Raw genomic sequence first — 22545 nt, 5'->3', positions numbered from 1 at the left:
CTTGGTCTCCTCCTAAGCCTGGAGCTCTCAGGGGGTGCAAGGCACATGGGGATCCCCCACATTGCAAGTGGGGAGACTGAGGCCAGGCTGTCCTCATCTCCATTTCCAGGCCTTTTTAAAAAAAAAAACACAGAAAAAAACAAAAACAAAACAAACAAACAAACAAAAAAACCCAGCTTTATGAAGATGTGATTGGCATGTAGTAAAGTGCGAGCATTTAAAGTATACAGTTCAATATGTTTTGACATTTGTATCTATCCATGAAGCCATCGCCACAATTAAGATAGGGATCACATCCATCACCCTCAAAATGTCCTTATCACCTTTGAAACTCCTCCCCCTGGCCCCCCTCCACCCCCAAGGCTCCTTGTCCCAGGCAATCATGGGTCTGCTTTCCATCACTCTAGATTAGTCCACATTTTCTGGAGTTTTCTATAAATGGAATCACACAGCACTTTCCTTTTTGACTGGCTCCTCCAACTCGTCACCACTCTCTGGAGATTCACCCGTGTTGCTGCAGGCCCCAAGCCCCTCGTACGGAATAGATCACAATTCGCTTCTCCTTTGATCTGTTGGTGGACATTTGGATTGTGATCAGTTTTTGGCTATTACAAATAAAGCTGCTGTAAACATTTGCGGAGAACTCTTTGTATTTTATATTTGTACATATATTTCCTTTTCTCTGGGGTACATACTAAGAGAGGAATTTCTGGATAATTCTATGTTTAACTTTTTAAGAAACTGCCAAACCGTTTTCCAAAGCGGCTGTACCATTTTACATTCCCACCAGCAACGTATGAGGGTTCCAATTTCCCCACGCCCTCACAAACATTTGTTATTGTCTGTCTTTTTGATTATAGACATTCTAGTGGGTGTGAGGTGGTATCTCTTGGAGTTTTGACTTGCATTTCCCCAGTGAGTAATGACGTTGAACATTTTCTCGTGTTTGTTGGCTTAGACCTTACTTAAAAAAAAATAAACTATTAAGTTTGGGATAATTTTAGATTCACTGAAAAGTTGCAAAGGTAACACACAGAATTCTCTCAGTTTCCCCTAATATAACCCTTTATGTTACCTGGTACATTTGTGCCAACAAAGGAACTGACATCAGTACATTACTAGTAACCAAACTCTAGACTTTATTTAGATGTCAGCAGCTTATAATACGAATGAATGTGCCTGATATGGTTTGGCTGTGTCCCCACCCAAATCTCATATTGAATTGTAGTTCCCCTAATCCCCACATGTTGTGGGAGGGACTCGGTGGGAGGTAATTGAATCATGGGGGTGGTTACCCTCATGCTGTTCTCATGATAGTGAGTTCTCATGAGATCTGATGGTTTTATAAGGGTTTTATTCCCCCCCCTTTTTACTCGGCACTTCTTCCTGCTGCCATGTGAAGAAGGACATGTTTGCCTCCCCTTCCTCCATGATTGTAAGTTTCCTGAGGCCTCTCCAGCCATGCTGAACTGTGAGTCCATTAAACCTGTTTTCTTTATAAATTGACTAGTCTCGGGTATGTCTTTATTAGCTGCATGACGACGTACTAATACAGTGCCTTTCCCATGCAGGACCCTGTACCACCTAATATTTAGTTATGTCTTCATGGGCTTCTTAAACTTTTCTTTTTCCATGCTCTTGGTAGTTTTGAGGGGTATTGGTAGGGTATGGTGTGATCCAACTGTGCTGTTACCTGTTTCTGATGGTGTGATCCAACTGCACTTTGTTACCTGTTTCTGATGGTGTGATCCAACTGCACTTTGTTACCTGTTTCTGATGGTGGGATCTGACTGCACTTTGCATTCATGGGGGCACCGTCTGGCAAGGTGAGTTTGTCAGGGAGAGGCCGTAGCCCTCGCTACCGCTAATGATTGGCTACCACACACAGGTTCCAGGCAGAGTCTAGCTACTGGAGCCAACCAGCGTGGCTTCAGCCAGTTAACAGACCACTTCTTGGCATCATGAGGATTAACTGAGTGAGCCCATGGAAAATGCACAAACTAAGCCCTCAATAAATATAGCCCAATGAACTGCCATTCTGCCTATCCTAATTCTATCCTAAGATAGATAATCAGAGATGCTGGGGAAAAATGAGCATGTGAGTGGCTAAGAGTGTGGATTCTGGAGTCAGGCGACCTGGTTCGAGGCTTGCTGTGGTATCACCCAAACTTGGGCAAGTTTCTTCATCTTCTGAAGAGGGCTTCATTTCTCACCTGGACCTGTATCAGTAATAATTGTATCCCTATCATAGGATTGTCATGAGGATTAGATGAGTTAATACATGTCGAATGATTGATGCATAATAAATGCTCAATAATTGTGAGCTGGCATTAACCATTCCATTGTATGTAGTATGACAATGTGAAACCACTGAAATCATTGACAATAGAGAATGGGTTAAACAGTCTGCAGTGCATCCATGTGAGGGGTGGTTATACTGTCTCTAAGTTATCTAGAAAGAGTTTTAATGACAAAAGAATATTAAGTGAAAAGATCCATACAGTGTTATAGATAGTATGATTTCACTTCATTAAATACGTATACTTGGCTGGGTGCGGTGGCTCATGCCTGTAAATCCCAGCACTTTGGGAGGCCGAGACGGGTGGATCATGAAGTCAGGAGATCAAGACCATCCTGGCTAACATGGTGAAACTCCATCTCTACTAAAAATGCAAAAAATTAGCTGGGCATGGTGGTGGGCACCTGTAATCCTAGCTAGTGGGGAGGCTGGGGCAGGAGAATCACTTGAACTCGGGAGGCAGAGGTTGCAGTGAGCTGAGATCATGCCACTGCACCACAGCCTGGGGACAGAGTGAGACTCTGTCTAAAAAAGAAGAAAAAAAAATCTATATGCATGGGAAAATGTTGGAAAGCAATAGGCCAAAATGCTGAGAAGATGAGCACTAAATAGTGGAATTGAATGATCTTAGTCTTCGTATTTCTGAAATTGTCCCCATGGTGAGTATGGTAAGTGAAACGATGGTCCCCAAAGATGTCTGCATCCTAATCTCTGGAACCTGTGAAGACGGTCACTTACCTGCAAAAGGGGCTTTGCAGATGCAGTCTGATGAGGGATCTTCAGACGGGGAGAGTGTCTTGGATTATCCAGGTGAGACCAATGTAGTCAGGAGGCTCTTACAAGTGAAAGAGGGAGACAGGAGGGTCAGAGGCAGAGAAGGAGGTGTCACAGAGATCGCTCTGTGGCGAGGTCGGGGTGAGGCCACTGCTGGCTGTGAATATGACCATGAGCCAAGCACATCCCCGAGAAACTGGAAAGGGCAAGGCTTGACGTCTTTCCTAGTGCTTCCAGAAGGAACAGCCCTGCCGTCACTTTGCCTTTTGCCCCACGAGACCCGTTTTAGACCTCTGACTCCCAGAACGACATGGAAGACAGGAAATGCTCGTTGTTTTATCGGGGGCAGTGTCTACTGCTCGGGTGATGGGTGCACCAGAATCTCACAAATCACCACTAAAGAACTTACTCATGTAACCAAACACTGTGTTCCCCAATAACCTATGAAAGTAAAAAATTAAAATTCTATAGAATTTGAAGAACGAAATGTAAATCTGCATAAATCTGTTAATACAGGATATAAAATGATATAATTTTAATATTAATAGCTGAAAATAGAAAGAGTTTTATATTCAATTGAAGTTGTTATGAGATTAAAATATATTGTTATGACTTAAAAAAGAAAGAAAGAAATGTGTGTTGTTCTAAGCCACTACATTTGTGGCAATTTGTTACATCAGCAACAGGCAGCTGATACAGTGGGTGTAGGTTTTATGATCACAAAGAAAATTAAAAAGCTGCTTGCCTAAAAAAAAAAAAAAAAAGACAGCTAAGCCAAGAGGCTCACGCCGTAATCCCAGCACTTTGGGAGGCTGAGGCAGATTCACCTGAAGTCAGAGCTCGAGACCAGACTGACCAACATGGTGAAACCTTGTCTCTACTAAAAAAAAATCTCGCCGGGCTGGATGGTGCATGCCTGTAATCCCAGTCACTTGGGAGGCTGAGGCAGGAGAATTGCTTGAACCTGGGAGGCGGAGGTTGTAGTGAGTCGAGATTGCGCCATTGCACTCCAGCCTGGGCAACAAGAGCAAACTCCATCTCAAAAATGCGTGAACTGGCTTCATTCTCTACACAGGAGCTCTGTCCATCTGCCAGTGCAGACAGGCACAGCCCAGATCCAAAGGACAAGCTGGCTCAAGATTTTGAAAGCAATGAAATGAAATCTGAAGTTGAAATTTTTGAAGTGAAATTATAAAGTTGAAACCAGAGGATCTGAAAACACTGGACTGAAAAGTCTCATGGTGTCTGAGCTCTGCCCCTTTCTTATTTAATCTTGTTGTTTCTAAAACTGCTGCATAGGCCAGGCACAGTGACTCACACCTGTTATCCCAGACCTTTGAGAGGCTGAGGGGACCGGATCACTTGAGCCTAGGAGTTGGCGTCCAGCCTGGGCAACATGGCGAAACTCCGTCTCTACAAAAAATTAGTGGGGCTTGGCGTCTGTAGTCCCGGCTACTCAGGAGGCTGAGGTGGGAGGATCACTTGAGCCTGAGAGGTGGAGGCTGCAGTGACCTGAGCTTGTGCCACTGTACTCCAGCCTGAGTGACAGAGCGAGACCCTGTCTCAAATAGAACAAAAAGAAACAAACAAACAAACAAAAAACAACCAAAACTGCTACATAAAAATATTTGTAAAAATTGACACAGTTACCTTTGGACAACATATTAAAGAAAGAAACTCTGGAGAGAATTTAGAGTTGATCCCGTATTTGCAGATTACAGGATGCTCTTCCCTCTTCACATGGTCTGGTCCTTGCTGGCAATGTGAGGACAGGCCAGCCCTTTTGCAAACTGGCTGGGCCTAGTCATGTAGTAGAAAGTGGCAGAACCTGAAGCTTTTGGGCTTCTGCTCACGATCCTTCTTAAAGGTGGAGAACCCCGGAGTCCTCCAGGGTGGTACCTTCTTGTCACTCAATGTCACTGTCTCACAGAGGTGTCCCCGACCATCCCATCTAAAGTAATCCTCCACCTGTCACTTAAAATTTGCTCTCATCATCTCTGCCAAGCTGGTAATTATCTTATTTGTTTACCCCTCTGTTTGGAGTCTGTTTCCCCAGTCCCCAGTAAGACCGCCAGCTCCCCAGGCCAGGTACCTGTGTCTGGCCAGGGCTCCTCGATACACCACAGCTGAACACAGGCAGGAAGGCCTCACTGCCGCCTGGGTGGAGGTTTCAGGCTCTGTGGGCTTGGGGAGGTCACCTTCCTGGTAGCTGTGCCTGTCTGGGTACTGCTGAACGGCAGGCTAATCTCAGGCTGGAAACCCTGACCTCCTGCCATGCCCAGGACAGGAGCCACATGGGGTAGGGCTGGGCTCTGGTCGGCCATGTGCTTGCATTTTACACACCCTCTGAATCTTTACAACTGTCTTGTTCTCTCCATTTCACAGATGAGGAAACCGAGGCTCAGAGAAGACTAGTGACTCGCCTAAGGCTCCTAGGAGAGTGGGTGGCCAGGCCACGATTCAGGCTCCAGCCCAGCAGGCCCACAGTCCAAGCCCTTGGGCACAGGCACCACTCAGGCAGCGGCGGACGGGAGCCGAGCGGGACAGGGCTGCATGACCCTCCTCAGGCCTTGGCCAGACCCAGGGCCTGAGGATGATCCTGTGGGGTCAAGGAGGCAGAGACAAGGGTGGTGGTGGTCACAGAGGGCCCCAGCTGTGCCCATGCTGACCAGGCCCCTCACCTCCTCCTCCATGCAGAGCGGGACTCGGACTCCGCCTCAGCTGCATTAGCTCTGCCCTTCCTGCCCTGCTTCAGGGCCCCTCAGCACGTCGCGGCAGCCACTCACCCCCCTGCTTCAGGGCCCCTCAGCACGTCGCGGCAGCCACTCACCCCCCTGCTTCAGGGTCCCTCAGCACGTCGCGGCAGCCACTCACCCCTGCTTCAGGGCCCCTCAGCACGTCGCGGCAGCCACTCACCCCCTGTTTGTGGGTCCTCAGCATCGCCAAGGCAGCCACTCACCCTCGCCTGGAGGGTGCGAAAGACGGAGCTCTGTGTGCACTCCTGGGGTCCAGGCTCCATGCCCTGTCCAGGTTGACCTCTGTTAATATCCCCAAAAGTCCGTAAGGGAAGTTACTCCCCCTCCATAGAGACGAGGAGACAGAGTGCCTCCCCATCAGAGGTGACATGGCCAGGCAGAACTGGGATTCCAGCCAGATCTGTGTGACCCACAGCCCAGTGGTCACCAGGAATCCCTATTGTCCTCAGGGGGTCAAGAGCCAAACAGCAGAAGATGAGGGAGTCAAGGAGGGTGGTGGTGGCTGTGGGTGGCCCAGAGGGTCAGCAGGAGCTGCTGGCTCTAGGCGGACCTGCAGAAGGTCCCCCACCACCTTCCTGCCACCTCCCCATAGTCAGCTCCACTCAGGGACTGAGTACCCGGGAGGAACCCTGCCCGCAGGCCTGGCCCTGAGGCTCTGTGTGGTGGTGCTGAGAGGCGGTGGCCCTGGTGTCCCCTGCCTGGCACACACCACCCCTGACAGCTGCCTGCAGACTCACATCTCAGCCCGGAAGGCAGGCTGGGCAGGGGTGACTATCCCCACCTGATTCTGGGTCCAGGGAGGGACAGTGGCACAGTGAGGATCACCTCTGGCAGGTGCAGAGCTGGAGTGGGTCCCCTAGGGCGTGACCTTGAGGGAGGGCCTCAGCCTGGCCCCCAAAAGACCTTCAGGAGGAGCACATGCCTGTCTGAAATGGTGCAGGATGTCCTTTTTCTGTTTCTATCCGGACGCAGCGTGGGCAGGGGCAGCAGGAAATGCGTGACCACGAGTGTGGGAGGAAGGCTGGTGGCGGGAGCGGCCGCAGCCCTGAGGCTCAGCCCTGGGGCTCGGCCCATTTTCCTGTGTGGGGTCCTCAGGCCCAGTGCGGCTGCTACTGCCCGCCTCCCCCAGAGGACTCTGGCCAGGCCTCAAAGGTTTGTGGTCAAGTGTGTGGCTGCTTCTGGAGTAGGCAGAGGCCAGGGGAGGGATAGGAGCAGCCACCTGGCCCAGTGCCCAAGGCACTGTTTACGGAACTTCAATAGGAGTGATGTCCCCACACTGGGCAATGCCCACCCTGTCAGCCTTGAGAGGTGGCTGGGGAGGAGCAGGAATGAAAAGGTGGAGATACGGAGAGAGGGGGCCGAGTGGCGGGGGCCGAGCACTGGGAGGGTATGGGGGCATTGGAGGGAGACAGTGGCCAGAGTGGCTGACCCTGACCTGAAATGCCTTCAGTGGGGCTGGGTCACCCATTCCAGCCTGGAGCTGGTTGTGCTGCAGGGACCTGGGCTGGGGCTGGGGCTGGGGCAGCAGGTGACAGGCTGTTGACAGGCCCAGCATGGACAGGACAGAGGTGGAGAACTCCAAGGATGATGGGGAGGGTGCCCGGCAAAGGGGGCACTTCCTGCAGGCAGATGGTCTGGGCCTGCAATGATGACCATGTGGCCGCCGGGGCGATGCATGGGACCATCTGGAGGAGTCTGGGGTTGCTCCATGTGATCACAGACATGCCCACCTGTGCACGAGCGTGCACCTTCCCCCAGCCCATGACAACACGTAGGGGACACAGAGGATAATGGGAGGCCTTGGTTCCCTCCCTTCCCCACCTGGAGAGGTCCCCACCCAGCCCTGAGGGTGAGCAGAGCCCTGGCCACAGCCCAGGGCCCAGGACCTGGAAGGAGGCAGAGGGACAGACAGATGAGCCCATGGATACTAAATGGGGCTGGGGATGGGAAGTGGCCTGCCCCGGCCATACCTGCCCAGGCCCCCAGCCTGGCTCTGTCCTGAGATCCTCTCGGCTGGGTGAGGCAGCTCCTTCACAGAAGGGCCTGCTCCCTCCTCCGTCTCCTCCTTCCCTTCCTGGTCCATTCGCCACCCCACCCTGCCCGAAGTTGGCTCCCTGCTCAACGAGGAGTGGGTGCCCCTTCCCCAGGGCTCCCTGGCTTGGGGGTACCCAGGCCTCTGCCTCCCTGCTGCTGCTCTGCGGAACCACCAGGCCCCCAGCCAAGGCAGCCGCCTCAGCTTCCCTCTCTCCCTCCTCACACCTGCCCCGCTGCAAATACAAGGTGCTCAGCGAGGCCCGCCCTCCATATAGCACCTTCCCCACCGGCCTCCCACCCAGCGCTCTCAGCTCCCCTCCGCAGCTACGCTCTTGAAAGAGACTTTACCTTTTCCTCCCCCTTGCGCCCACTCCAACCTGGCTTGACCCCACCTAATTTGGCTTGGGCTGCAGTAAGGAAACCGCCACAGACAGGTGGCTTCAACAATGAACTTAATTTCTCACGATTCCGGAGGCTCAAAGAACAAAGCAAAGGTTCCAGCCCATCTGGGTTCCTGCGAGGCTCCCTCCTGGCTTGCGGGTGGCCGCCTTCTCCATGTGTCCTGGCGTGGCTGAGCGTGAGCTCATTTGCACTTTGGAGTCTCTTCTGGTGAGGACGTCAATCCTACTGGGCCGGGGCCTTTCCCGATGACCTCACTTCACCCGAATTACCTCCTTAAGGGGCCTATCTCCAAATACAGTCACACTGGGGCGGGGGTTCCACCCTATGAATCTGGGGGAGCAAAATTCCATCCCCAGCATGGCTCTGGTCAAGGTCACTACCAACCTGCACACTGCCAGGCCCACGGTCAGCTCTCACGCCACCCTGCTGGGGTCTCCGGACATTGAGAGAGCCCACCCACCTCCTCCAGGAAGCTCACCCTGCCTGTTCTCCGCCTCCCTCGCAGCTGCTGCTGCGCCTTCTTTCCTGATCTCTTCATTTCCCAGCCTGTAAACCCCGCCAGCCCCGGAGCTCAGCCCTGACCTCTTCCTCTTTGTCTATGCTTGTCCCGAGGTGGCCCCGTCAGGCCCATGGCTCCCAACCCCACATCCCTGACACCTCCCACACTCTCGCCTCATCTCAGCCCAGCCAGCTGCCTCCGCCTCAGAGGCTCCACAGGCATTCTGTATTCAACCTGCCTGAAAGCAGACTCCTGCCTTCCCCTCTCCTCCCCAACCTATTCCCCTGCCTCCTGGCGGTCAGTGCCATCCTTCCCGTAGCTCAGGACAAGACCCCCACCTTCATCCCTGGTGTCTCCCCTCCCTCACACCCAGCTCCATGTGTGAGCAAACCCTCTTGGCTCTGTCTTCAGAATCTTCACAGTCCAGTGCCTCTCGCCACTTCCTCCACGCCCCTTGGTCTAAGCACCATGGTCGCTGTGTGACGGCAGGAGCCTGACAGCCTCCCAGCTCCCACGCTGTGGCCTGCAGAATAATGTGCTCCCCCTAACCCCCAAAGACGTCCACATCCTGAGTCCTGGAACCTGTGACTATTGTTGCCTTCCACGACAGATGGGGCCATGCAGTTGTGACTGAACGAAGGCTCTTGAGGTGGGGCAATGGCCCTGGACTGTCCAGGGGGCCCAGTGCAACCAGCAGAGTCCTTAGAGGGAGGCAGGAGGTCAAAGGCAGAAGGTGACGCAGTGATGGAACAGAGGAAGGAAAGGCAATGTAAGGCGGCCACGAGCCAAGGCCGCAGGAAGCTTCTAGCTGCTGGAGAAGACAGGGATGCCCGTCTTCCTCCAGAGCCTGGGGAAGGAACACAGCCCCACTGAAACCTTGATTTGTGACTTCTGACCTCCAAAACAAAGAGAATAAATTTGTGTTAAGACACTAAGTTTGCAGTCATTTAAAATTTAAAAATTTATTTTATTTGTAGAGACAGGGTCTTGCTCTCTCATGCAGGCTGGACTGCAGTGGCATGACCACTCGCTGCAGCCTCAACCTCCTGGGCTCAGGCAATCAGCCCATCTCAGCCCCCCAAGCAGCTGGGACTACAGGTGCATGCCACCAAACTTGGAGAGATAGATAGATAGATAGATAGATAGATAGATAGATAGATAGATAGATTTTTTTTTTGGTAGAGATAGGGGTCTCACCATGTTGCCCAGGCTGGTCTTGAACTCCTGGGCTCAGCTGATTCTCCTGGCTTGGCCTCCTAAAGTGCTGGGATTACAGGCAGGAGCCACCATGCCCAGACAGTTCATGGTAATTTGCTGCAACCACAGGTAATGAATATATACCGTTAGCATGGTCCACGAGGCCTCACCCTGTGTGGCCCCTGTTAAACTTCTGACCTCTTCTCGTCCTTCACCACCTGACCGTCCCCCTCCCCTCTGGGCCTTTGCACCTGCTGTTCCTGTTCCCTGAGACGTCCTCCTCCCAGATTACCTGCCTTTCTTCAGCCAGATGTACCATCCCTAGTCACCCTCTAAAGGGCAGCCCTGCCACTCCCTACATCCCTTCCCTGGCTTCATCTTTCTCCATGCGTCACCCCACCTGCCATATTCCTCATCTGCCTTTTTTCTTCTACCAGAAGGTAGGTCCTAAGTGGATGCGGCATCTGTGTCACGCATTGCTGTGCCCTCAGTGCCTGGAATAAGCATCTGGGATGTTGTGAGCATTCCATAGATATTTGTTGGATGAATGAATGAGTGAATGAATGAATGAAATTTTACAGAGGGGGAGACTAAGACCAGGGAACAGGAACCCCTTGCCTAAGTTAGGGTCAGCACTAGTCCTGGAATCAAACGAGGCATCTCCCGCATCTCACTGTCCAAAAACGCCTCCACTGGGCAGACCTGGGCACTTTTGAAAGGTTTATCCCTCAGGCCTGCCTCAATCTCAGTCCTGCCAGGTCATTCCATGATGACCCCAGGCAGGTGTCCTGCCCTCTTGGCGTCTAGTGTCTGTGTCCTCATCTGTTAATGGATGGATGGATGGATGAACGTCCTTAGTTGGGAAAGGCTCAGCAGGTCAGAAGACTAGGATGAAGGCCAGAGCCACGAGAGGGCTTGGGGAAGGAGAGGCAGCCAGGCACAGTGGGGCCAGGACACAGAGGGGCTGGACACAGCCAGACACAGGGGGCTGGGACACAGAGGGGCTGCACATAGCCAGGCACAGTGGGGCCAGGACACAGTGGGGCTGGACACAGCCAGGCACAGGGGGCTGGGACACAGAGTCCAGTTCCAGGCAAGAGCTTGAGAAGCCATCAGGGGTTTATAGAGGGAACCGACCCAGTCCTCCCTTCTAAGAGGGCTCTGCTGACATTGGACTGTGTGGGGCTGGGGCCAAGGTGCTGGGGATGAAGGCAAATGGGAGAGATTTGAGATGTGATTTGGATAGAAAAGACAGGATTTACTGGAAAACAGAATATGAGGTGAGTGAGTGGGATTAAGGTTGGGGGACTGAGGAGTCTGGAAGAGTGCCCAAGTGGGGAGTGCCAAGGATGGCAGGACTTTCCTGCATTTCTTAGGTACCTTTTAGGTAGAAGGGATGGAAACCCCTGTGCTTGCGCTAAGCAAGATGGGAAACCGTATGGGCTCCTATGATGGAGAAATCTCGGGCTGCCGTGCTCCAGCGGTGACCCTGGGCCCAGCTCTCTCCACCTCCTCATTCTCTTTTTCTGCGTTGGCATCATTCTCAGGTAGGCCACCCCATACAATGTCAAACGGCACCCACAGCACCCCATTGGCATCCTATTAGGACAGAAAGAGGCTTTTTTTCTAACGTTTTCATTACCAAAGTCCCAGGGGTGCTTCTCATTGGCCAAGTGTGGGTCACATGCCCAAACCCAAACCAGTCACTGACACTGGGGAGCTGGGGGGCTCCGGTTGTTAAGGCTGGGCCCATGTGTCCATCCTTGAGCCATGTGGGTGGAGAGTAGGGGTGGTTCTCCCGAGGGAGATGAAGACAATGGAGAGGTGCCAGCCCGACGCCCTATAGGGCTGATATGCACAGGAGTCTTTGAGGAGAGGGCCTGGCGGACAAAGTCTGGTATGGCGCCTGCACCATTTGCCTCAGTGGCCCAGCCTCCTCCCTTCCTAGTCCTGATCCAATGGGCCTTGCCCCACACTCCTGCATGGGATGGCAGTGCCCAGCCCTATGCCTCCAATCAGGGCAAGCTGCCACCACACTGAGCACCTGCCCCAGGTCCTACAATGCAAATCCCATGACTTATGGCCACTCAAAGCCACAAGTGCTGCCTGGCAGGGTCAGTGCTGAGGCTGGGGCTCCCACTTACCGTCTCTCCCTCCTTGGCTGCCCCCTAGGCCGCCCGCCTCACTGAGCCAGGCGGGTTGTGCCCAGTTTGAATGCAGTCCTCTAGGCTTCAGGGCACCTAAGATCAGAGCTCAGCCCTCCATATTTCCCTGGGTCCTGGAAAGGTGGGGCCACCCTCCAGCTGCCCCCGAGGGCCTGCAGATACCTGCTCACTTTCTCTCTGGTTGCTGGTCTTGCTGTCTACTCTGTGGGATTTGGACTTTGGCTCAAACACCTCTACACCTTCTTCTCATGGTGGCAAGAGTGCTGCTGCAGTTCCAGCCTCACCTCTCCCCTTGAAAGGCAGCAGGAAAGAGCGACAGCTTTCCCTGTGGCTCCCGCTCTGACTGGACCGCTTTAGGTCACATGCTCACTCCTGACCCTCTGTGGCCCATGAGTGCAGGAGGCTGCTTGGGCAGGCCTGAACTGCATGCTCCATTCCAAAGCCCCATCGGGGGAGAGCTAAGGAGAATTCCCAAACCCAACCCAGGGCTGTTGCTGCAAAAACGAGGCCTGGGTGCCGAGGACTCAGGAAACATGTCCCTACCTAAGGATCATCTTCAAATTATAAGTGAGGAGATGGCCGGGCATGGTGGCTCACACCAGCACTTTTGGAGGCTGAGGCGGGAGGACTGCTTGAGTCCAGGAGTTCAGGACCAGCCTGGGTAACATAGTGAGACCTTATCTCTACAAAAACAAACAAAAATTAGCCGGGCACGGTAGTGTGCGCCTGTGGTCTCAGCTACTCAGGAGGCTGAGAGGGGAGGATCACCTGAACCTGGAAAGTCGAGGCTGCAGTGAACTGTGATCGCACCACTGCACTCCAGCCTGGGCAACAGAGTGAGACCCTGTCTCCAAAAAATAAAAATAAAGTAAGTGGGGAAAGAGAGGCTGGGCCTTCTAGTGTCAAGGGTTGACACGTCCAGAGTGGCCCCCCAGGTACAGACAGCTCCCCAACCCAGGAACTAAGCCTTTCTCAGATCTTTGAGCTTTTACGAATGACACAGGCTATGAGTCCATTTAAAAATCATTTTATTATTAACATCATCTTCTCATGTAGCCAAGTGTCTGTCATGTATAAGGAATGTCAGTAAATATTCCATTTGAAGCTTCTTTGTACATATTTCCCTCGATAAATAAACTCTGAATTCACATAAAAAAGTTAAACTTAAATAACTCATATTTCCTTCTCTTGTAACAGGCATATATTGGTAAAATATAAATATTCTTGGACTCAGGCTTTGTTCTAAGTGAGGACAGTCATTGATCACATGGTATAATTATTGACAGTAAAACCAAGAAATTGTCAGCTGGTTCCCGGCATGGACTAGCGCTGAGGTGGGAAACAGGAAGTTCACATTTGGTTTCTGGGCCAAGGTGGGGCAGGAGGGGTGGTGGGGAGAAGAGGACAGTTGTTTTCTTTACAGCTCTGATAAAAATAATCTGTTCTGCCACTGAATTTTAACTTTGAATATATTCTTCTACATTTGCTGATTAATTCCATAATCATTTTACTTAAAACTCAGATGTCGACTAACAAAATATGGCACATGATCCATTTTGAACAATGTCAATAGGTTCAGAAACTATCATTGGGCTGGCAAAAAACAACAAGAGAAACGCACGCGGCAGAGCAATGATTCGGGCTTGGTTTGGTTGGTTCACTGTGGCCCACTGAACGCTCGTCCCTGGCCTCAGTGCGGCAGATTCATCCCCTGGGGGCGATGGGACAAGCCCTGGTGCCCGGCAGGGCCTCTGAGGCCTGAGCGGCAGGTGAGGCTGGCAGGCGCCTGCTCAGAGCACGCGGGGGATGATGGTGAAGGGCACAGCGGGGCTGCTGGCCTCCAGCTCCAAGGCTGTCAGGAAGCACTCCGTGGCCGCCGCATCGTTGCCCTGAGCTTGGAGGACCTCGCCCAGCCCGTTCCAGACCTCGTGGGCTGTCGAGTTCACCTGCACCGCGTCCCGGAGGATCTTCTCTGCCAGACTGTAGCGGCCCAGCTGGTGAAGGATCAGGGCCTGGAGGGGTCAGAGAGAGAGAGAGAGGGAGACAGTCAGCCATGGAGGCTCCAGGAGCTCTGCGCTCCTACTTGTCCTTGAGTTTCCAGTCAGTTCCTTGGAGCCGGGAATGTATCGCCATTGGGCTGGGCCCATAGTAAGTTCTCAAGTACTTCCTGCGTTCAGGGGCAACAGTCGAAATAGTCGCCGAGCTGACTAATACAAAATTGCTGATATTCAGCCATATTTTGAATTTAAAAATGGCAACTTCATATGGTTCATCGGAAAACTGAAGAACCATGAATGAACTAATTGGAAGTCTGCACTCTGCACTGACCCAGTGTGGCGTCAGCATGGGATGCGACTGTGGTTTTTTTTGTTGTTTTTTTTGAGACAGAGTCTCGCTCTGTTGCCCAGGCTGGAGTGCAGTGGTGCAATCTCGGCTCACTGCAAGCTCTGCCTCCCGGGTTCACACCATTCTCCTGCCTCAGCCTCCTGAATAGCTGGGACTACAGGCACTGCCACCACGCCTGGCTAAGTTTTTGTATTTTTAGTAGAGATGGGGTTTCACCATGGTAGCCAGGATGGTCTCCATCTCCTGACCTCGTGATCTGCCCGCCTTGGCCTCCCAAAGTGCTGGGATTACAGGCGTGAGCCACCCCGCCTGGCCTGTCATTTTTTTTTTTTAAACTAAAGAAACATCATGGGTGGAATTATACTATCAAAATGATGATGACAGTTTTTAAATTGCTCACAGCCCCTTCCCTGAACAAAGGCCCTGACCTCACTGTCCCTGCTTGCCCCAGGCTGTGCCCAGCTGTCATCTTCGTTCTCCTTGGTTGGGGTGTACACATTGGTCCTACCTATTTCATCATCATCACGTTTCCAAGCCGCGCACCTCTATAAGCGATGTGTGTACTTTCTCAACCTCTCCCTTGGGGAGAGACATTTAGGTCACATCCAGTCTCTTTGCTGTTCTGAATCGCACAGACATGAACATCTTTTCAGAAAGCGCCTCTTTGTTCTTTAGATCAGTGGATTTCCAATCTTTTTTGTATCCCTGAAAACCTTTGGTTAAATGAAATCTTACTGAGAACACCCACACAGTCTATGTATAAACAGACAAAAAGGAACAGCTGGGGGGGTGGCGGGGAGGGGAGTCCGGTGTCCCCCATGGGCTCCTTTTAGTGGCCCTGGAGGAGGTTCAGTGGAACAGGCCTGACAACTATTTGGAGATCCTCCCCTCGGGGCAAATCTCCCCAAAGTAGGGTCACTGGGTAAGAAGATATGACTCTCTTTAGCATTCCCCAAACATTTTGCAAATTTTATCCCCAAAGGTTGCCTCACTTTTTCAGCTATCAGCAGTTTGTGTGGTCACCTGCCCCCTTCTATCATGACTCTCTTTCTGCTAATGTCATATGTGCAGAATGTCCCTCCTTGTTGAAATCTGTATTTCTTTAATAACCATTGAGGTTAAATATTTCCAATGCTTTTGTTTAGGAGCCTTTCACAAGATTGCTATTCATCTGCTACCATAATTTTCCAGCCTATTCTTTGACTTTTGAGATTCTCTTCTTTGAAAAGTTTTAAGTTGAAAAATTAAATTTGTTAATCTTTGATGATTTTTTTTTGCCACTTCAAAACTTAGAAAGTTATCCTTTCAAAGGGCAGACACATGTTCAATTCCATTTATTGTAATTTTCCGTCCTTTAAGTAGTTGACTACTTTATCTTGGCAGAGAGTGATGGAGTCCTCCTACTTTGCTAGACACAAACTAGCTCATCCTCCCTCCCCTCTCTCTTGTAAGGCACTGCCTCCAACCTAGAGTGAATTATTACACGAAACAGGGGCCTTTCACTATTTTCCAGCGAGCCACAATATCGAACTTCTGCATCAGCACCACAGTTTTCATTTCTGTTACTCCCAAATCATGTTTTTTGTTGTTGTTGTTGTTGTTTTTGAGACGGAGTCTCGCTCTGTCGCCCAGGCTGGAGTGCAGTGGCGTGATCTCGGCTCACTGCAAGCTCCGCCTCCCGGGTTCACGCCATTCTCCTGCCTCAGCCTCCCGAGTAGCTGGGACTACACGCACATGCCACCAGGCCTGGCTAATTTTTTTTGTATTTTTTAGTAGAGATGGGGTTTCACCGTGTTAGCCGGGATGGTCTCAATCTCCTGACCTCGTGATCCGCCCACCTCGGCCTCCCAAAGTGCTGGGATTACAGGCGTGAGCCACCGCGACTGGCCCCAAATTATGTTTTAATAGGTAGAGTCAGAGCTTTCCCTCACTGCTCCTTGCTTTTAGTATGTTTCCTGACACTCTTCCCCTGTACTATTTTCGATGAATTGCAAAATCAGTTTCTTCACTCCCTTTAGAAGTCAAATTGCATTTGTGTTACCTCTCTTGGAGAGTGTGGAGAAGCCTGACATCTCTACAATGTCTAGTCTTCCCACTGCGGAATGAGTTATGGTCCTCTGCTCTTTCAAATCTCATCTTGAATCTCCCAGTAAAGCCTTGCCCTCCCTTTAGGCAGTGTGAGCATGTCACTCACGAGGCAGCCCAGCCTGCTCGCAGGCCCTGGCTTCACCAACAGGCAAGGGGGCAGCAGGGTGGCTGTCAGGAGCAGAACAGCCAGTGTGATGGCAGGAATGTGCCTGCCTTGAAGTAGCATCCCAGGGCCTGAGAGACTACCTGGCTTCCATAAGCCCCCGACAAGAGAGCTGGGATGTCCACCCAGGAGGAGCACGTGGTTGGACTGACAGCCAAGGAGACCCATGGCCGAGGGCAGTGTGTGGGCCCTGTGGAAGCTCAGAGTGGAAGCAGGAGGGAGACCCCCAGCTCTGGCAGGAGGAGGCAGTTCAGGGAGCTCTCCTGGGTGAGGAGGAGGCGGAGGCCATGCTGCCTCGGGTAGAGAGGGCTACCCTATCCTGGCTAGGAACAGCAGACTTCAGGGTCAGCTCTACCTTCTCATGAACACAACAGAAACACCTCATGTTTCTTTTCTTATGAATATCCAAACATGTGTCCATGCTGGAGCTCCTGCATAGGACCAGGTCCTTGATGGCATCTGCCAGAGAAGGTTCCAGGGTGGCCAAACAGCCGAGGGTAGCTGACCGCTGCAGAGCCACACCTCCTGGCTGCCTGAAGGGCTTCTGGGTGTGGAGTCCAGCTGGGGGTGGCAAATTAGCATGTCCATCTCCCAGGACGGTGCTCTGGACCACCTTGGACCTCTTAACAGGGAATCTGACAACTCCACATCCTCGCTTCCCAACCTCAAAGGCCAGCAGAACAAATGGGAGGCCACCATCCAGGTTGTACTCAGTAGGACATGAGGCCGAATGAGATCCTGCCCCCTTTCTTTGAGGGGAGGTTATCGCCTGCGCTCACTCTAGAACATTCCAATGTAACCACAAGGGAAGGGAGGTTTCTGGGCAGCGGCTGTGAGCAGCAGCCTGGAGAGGTTACGGCAGGAGCTCACCACACGCCTTCCTGGCATGGCTTTCTTGGTGCGTCAAGATACTGAACACACACAACAGGTTTCTGAGTGGCTCTCCCGGCAGGGAGACACGTGCTGCATGCTTCTGGCAAATAGGTGATGAGCGGCAAGCCACTGTGCTTACTTGGTTGCAGGTGGAGAATATAATTCAGGTCCCACTAGGCTCTGCCACTGTAGCATCAGCCCCGTGCTGTTTTCTTCCTCCAAGTGGAGGGTTTTTCCCCACTGGGCACCACGCTAAGCACGGTAACTAGCCCATCTCCTATGACTACTGCTTTAGATACAAGAAGATGCGGTTCAGAAAGGCCAAGTTCTCACCCCAGGTCCCAGGGCCAATCAACATCGAACTGCAGCCTTGCCCAGGTCTGCTTGGTCCTGAAGCTGCCTATTCTTCCCACCTGGTCCACATTGCCTCTGTCGCTTTAAGGGGCAAGCCCTGGGCCAGCAGAGGAGAGCTCAGTGGAGCTTTCTCAATGCAGGCCCCAGGGCACTCAGGCAATAACCCAGTTACATCCAAGCAACAGGAAAGGGGCATCTGCCACGCTGTGTCTTCCTGTTCATTTCTCCGACCACTAACTGCTGGTTTTATCGCTCCTTCCCATGTTATGATTGGGAAATTGCTCCTCTCCAAGGCACAGCTTCCCTCTGGCTCAGACCTGCATCTTAGAAGCATCCTGTATATCTGCTTGTGGACTGGGAGGGCTCCTTACCTCAGGCCAGCTGTGATCTTGAGGCTTGGGAAGGCTGCCAGAGCCAAAGGGCTGGGCCATTCTGTCTGCCAGAAAGTGGATGAGTGAGATGTGGAGACCAGGAGGACCAGGGCCTTGGCCCAGGGGGACACAGAGGGCTCTGCTCTCAGCACCCTGCTGGAGTGGGGAGAACCCACCAGTCCCTTCCTGCTGGGATTAGAAAGTGGCAGGCCACTGAATCTGGCCAACTGTGGGGGCTGCAGGATATAGGGCAGGGGCATGTCTACCCGCCCCCAAAAGTCCTGCAGAGATCCAGCCCCGAGGGGCTGATCTGAGCCAGCACCCTCCGTGTTGGCCACTGAGAGCCTCTGCAGTGCTCTGGTGTTCTAGGGTTCTTGCTGGCTTGGAAATTTCCAGCCCGTATACCTGGACTTGTAGTCCTAACGTAGGAACTGCCATTTTCAGATGACCTTGAAGCTTCCTGAGCAATCTGTTCAGTGGAATTAATTCCTAAAGCTGGAGCTGCTTAGGGAGACATCGCAGACTTGCCAGGGGCTGCCAGCTCAGGCTTGGCACAGGAATGAAAAATAGGCCTCTCCCCAGTGAGCCAGGAGCAGCTCAGAAATCAGCCCATGACGGGATCAGCCAGAACAAGCTCCAGCTGCAGTCAGAGCCACTGCCTGGAGCCAGCACAGCTAGAGGACTGGCCAGAGGTGCGCTGGGACCTGGCTGTGTCTGGCTGTCAGGAGTGACACACCGCCCAAGCCCCACAGTGCCGGCCAGGGCCCTTCCTTCCTTTCCCTTCCCTGGGTTCCATGTGCTCTTCCGCACTGCAGCCCTCATGTCCTTTCCAATTCTAGGGGCCCGGCTTGCTCTCTCCTCCAGAGATCAAATGCCTAACTCCTGAGGCTGGCATGGGGCTGTTGTCAGCACCAGCTGGGTCCAGCCTTCCCTGGGTTCAGCCAGGCTCGTCTGTCAGCCAACGTGTTTCTGCAGGACGCAGCCCCAGCCCCCTCCTGCCTCCCAGCTGCGGTCGGTCAGCCTGGGGCCTTCCTGCTAGAGCCCTTGTCCATCTGCCTGAGGCCATAATGCACCCCGTTCCTGCAGAGCCAGGCGGCCACCCTGCCCCCAACCAGCAGCGCTGCCCAGCAGCACACAGCCCCTGCTCCCAGCCATCAGCCTGCAGGAGGCAGATTCCGATAATGACATAGTACCATTTATAACCATATAACCTGCCACTCCCTGCCCCCACATCAAACCCAACAAAACCCACCAAGTGATTGCTTGGTGCTGGACAGAGTGGGTAAGCGCAGGCCTGCTCTCAAAGAGCTCGGGGTCCGGTGCAAATCACCAGCAGCACTGAGCACTAAGGTCTCGTTCCATCCGCTCTCACCTCCAGGAGCCAGTGCTGCTGGGGCTTGAGTTTCACAGACCAGATGACCTGCCTACAACCCTTGTACAGGTAGCTAGCGGCAGAGCGGAGGCCTGCAGCTGTGCCGCGTGTGCCCTTGACACTGGGCCCCTCCCCTCCCCTGTGTGTGGAGAGGACGCGCACACAGACTCCCACCATCACCAGCACTGGTGTTCCTGCAGCCCCTGTGGGTTGGGAGCTGGCTGGAGCTGAGCTTCAGAGAGCTGGGAAATCACTGAGGAAGTAACTTATTAGTCCCTTTCTTCAGACACAGATGAAGGCTGCCTCCCAAGCTGGTAATTAACATAATCAGGTGTTTTGTACAAATAGGATCTTGATGATGCACCAAATTGGCAATAAGAGATTAAATTAAACCTGTTATTTCAAATGAGATGAAATGGACTTGGCCAGTTTCAGAGCAATTAGCATCTTCCTCGCTTTTGCCTTTTGTTGCGATAATTGCTGCCCAAGAGCTAAACTCCTTGCCAGACCCCGAGGGCGCCTGTGTCACAGCCCCTGGAAGGCTCCTGTGTGCAAGGTTTCCTGCTGCAGCCTTGGTGCAGGAGGCCCTCAGCAGGGCAGGCCTGCACTGTCCTCTGAGGCAGAAGCCTGCAGGACAGAAGCCCCTTTGGAGGCTGGAAATGGTGGCTCACGCCTGTAATCGCAGCACTTTTGGAGGCTAAGGCAAGTGGATCGCTTGAGCCCAGGAGTTCGAGACCAGCCTGGGCAACATGCAAAACTCCGTTGCTACTGAAAAAATACAAAACTTAGCTGGGTGTGCTGGTACACACTGTGATCCCAGCTACTTGGGAGGCTGAGGTGGGAGGATTGCTTGGCCTCGGAGGCAGAGGTTGCAGTGAGCTATGATTGTGCCACTGCACTCCAGCCTGGGTGACAGAGACAAAAAAAAAAGCTCCTTTGGGAGATTTTGGATATCCCCATGGCACTCCGCAAAAGCAAAGTCAGCCCTTTGCTGGGTTCAAGAGCACGTCACAGACCACTGTCCCTCTAAGGGTACAGGTACAGGGAGATAACGTCCCTGAAAGCATCCTTCCCAAGGAGAAACCATTGCTGAAAAGAAGTCCTGTGGCCCAGCTCTGGGTGGGGGTCAGTCGGTCTACCTGGTTGTCGCTTTTCCCCAGGCACAATGTTTTGGAAATCAAGCATTCAGCATTAGGGATGGAGGTGAACCACTCCGAGTGCTTCCTACGCCAGGGCCTGGCTGATGGGCAGGCTCCCCTGCCGGTAGTGCTGTCAGCTTCTCTGAGTAGCAGTGCAGAGAGCAGCGAGCTGCCCCTCGCCACATCACATCCGGCCTGGATTCTGCAGAGCCTGCTGGGCCACACCAGGGCCACTGATGGGTAAGACGTTTAGTGTCAGGGATGGTACTGGAGCACTTAAAGATCTTTCTGTTCTGCTCCTGAGTCAGAAACTCCACCATCACCCTTTGCAGGGGTTAGAGGTGGGCATGAGTGGCTTAAGGCAGTGTTATCAGCTGGTTTCTCCAAAAACACAAGTAAACCTGGGAGGACAAATTCATGGGTCGCCAGGCTCTATTAATTGTGCATGTGCAGGGCATTATGATCAATGTAGTGTATGTTTTGCTGACTGCAAAGTGCTTTTGACACCGTCCTGTGTGATGGGTGCCACATTAATTGAGGTGGCTTATCTCAAGCTCTGTCCCCCCACTAGGCTTTGCTGTGAGTGCCTGGAGGGCAGGGACTGGGTGAACCCTGGTCATCTCTGCACCTCCAGGCCTGACGCCGGGTAGGTGGCCAGTAACTTGGGGCAGAATGAACAAATGAGCAGGCCCAGAAACTCGGTGAGAGCAGCGTACGGTTTAAAGCTACCACGGACTGAGTGGGAGTCTGTGTGCCTGGCCCAGGGCCTGTGCTCTGACCCACCACGGCTTGCCATAGAGAGGCGAAGGATTTTCTCAGCATCTGCAAGTCAGCAGCTCATGCAGCTAGTGGAGGTCAAACTTCACTGGTGGAGTGGGGCCCCTTCTTCTCCAGAGGGAGTGGGGCCCAAAGGCAAGGGCGGCGGGGGCTGAGGACCAGGATCAGCGGCTTTTCCCCTGGCTCAGCACCCACCCGAGCTGCTGGCGCCACTTGAGCTGAGCGGGCGCCACCACGACTTTTGAACAAAGTCACACAGCCTCCTCATGGTGAGGTGTCAGGGACTGTGGTGGCGGCTTCTGGGGTGGAAAGCCCATCTTCCCAGCTTTGTCTCCTCCCTTTGGGAAGATGACAGTGCTGCTGAGCTGGCTGTGGCCAGAGCTGCAGTTGTGCTGGCCACAGACAGTACCCTGGGGGCTCAGGGTGTAGGTGAGGCGTCTGAAAGGTGCTACAGGCCCTGGCTGCTGCTGGTGGCTTCTGCATGGAGGGACCTGGCTGGCCACCGGGGAAGGACATGGTGCTCTCTGGGACAGCGGAGCATGGAGGTTGGGGGTGTGAGTCCTAGGCTCACCCCAGCAGACTGGGCGTGAATCCTAGCTCCACCGTTTACTTGGACAACTTACTCTGAGTGTCAGATGCTTTATCTGCATAATGGGGAGAAACACCAACCAACGGGGGAGTTAGTTGGACTAACTCGTTTAGTAAGGACTAAATGAGGTTGCAAGTTTGCAAGGCACTTAGCAGATCGCCCAGCACATTTGTACGCCTTCAGTGGGTGGCTGCTCTCAGCAATATTAGGACTACGGCTGTTCTCATTACCGTTGTTAAACTAGAGACCATACGACTGAAGGAACAGACTCACTGAGCGATAAGATACCAAATCATAAACCAGACCTAAGACCATGCCAGGCAAAGCTTAAGTCACATATCCCTGAA

At 52.8% G+C, this 22545-nt stretch overlaps 1 protein-coding gene and 1 long non-coding RNA gene across 10 annotated transcripts in view; both read right to left on the bottom strand.

Moving 5' to 3' along the window:
* Nucleotides 1-161: 161 nt before the first annotated feature.
* On the bottom strand, nt 162-9702 carry LOC108586957. Of its 3 annotated transcripts, none has more exons than XR_004184819.1 (3): nt 8212-9702; nt 3038-3134; nt 162-569 (listed from the first exon to the last, which is right to left on the bottom strand). It is a non-coding gene; the product is annotated as an uncharacterized LOC108586957 (long non-coding RNA). The 3 variants fall into 3 exon arrangements; XR_001905008.3 differs by lacking the exon at nt 8212-9702 and adding an exon at nt 5166-5955; XR_004184818.1 differs by lacking the exon at nt 8212-9702 and having other exon boundaries at nt 3038-3805.
* Nucleotides 9703-13137: 3435 nt separating this feature from the next.
* The window catches only part of TTC7B (tetratricopeptide repeat domain 7B), a 275212-nt gene continuing 265804 nt past the window's right edge, over nt 13138-22545 (bottom strand). For all 7 annotated transcript variants that reach the window (XM_017961461.3, XM_017961462.3, XM_003902158.3 and 4 more), the window contains one exon: nt 13138-14138. In XM_017961461.3, the coding sequence (XP_017816950.2) occupies nt 13917-14138 (222 nt within the window). In that variant the 3' untranslated portion in view covers nt 13138-13916. The remainder of the gene's footprint in view (nt 14139-22545) is intronic.

The sequence above is a fragment of the Papio anubis genome, chromosome 7, assembly GCF_008728515.1.
Source record: "Papio anubis isolate 15944 chromosome 7, Panubis1.0, whole genome shotgun sequence".
In the NCBI taxonomy this organism is placed as follows: domain Eukaryota; kingdom Metazoa; phylum Chordata; class Mammalia; order Primates; family Cercopithecidae; genus Papio; species Papio anubis.
This window is presented reverse-complemented; position numbering and strand designations above follow the sequence as displayed.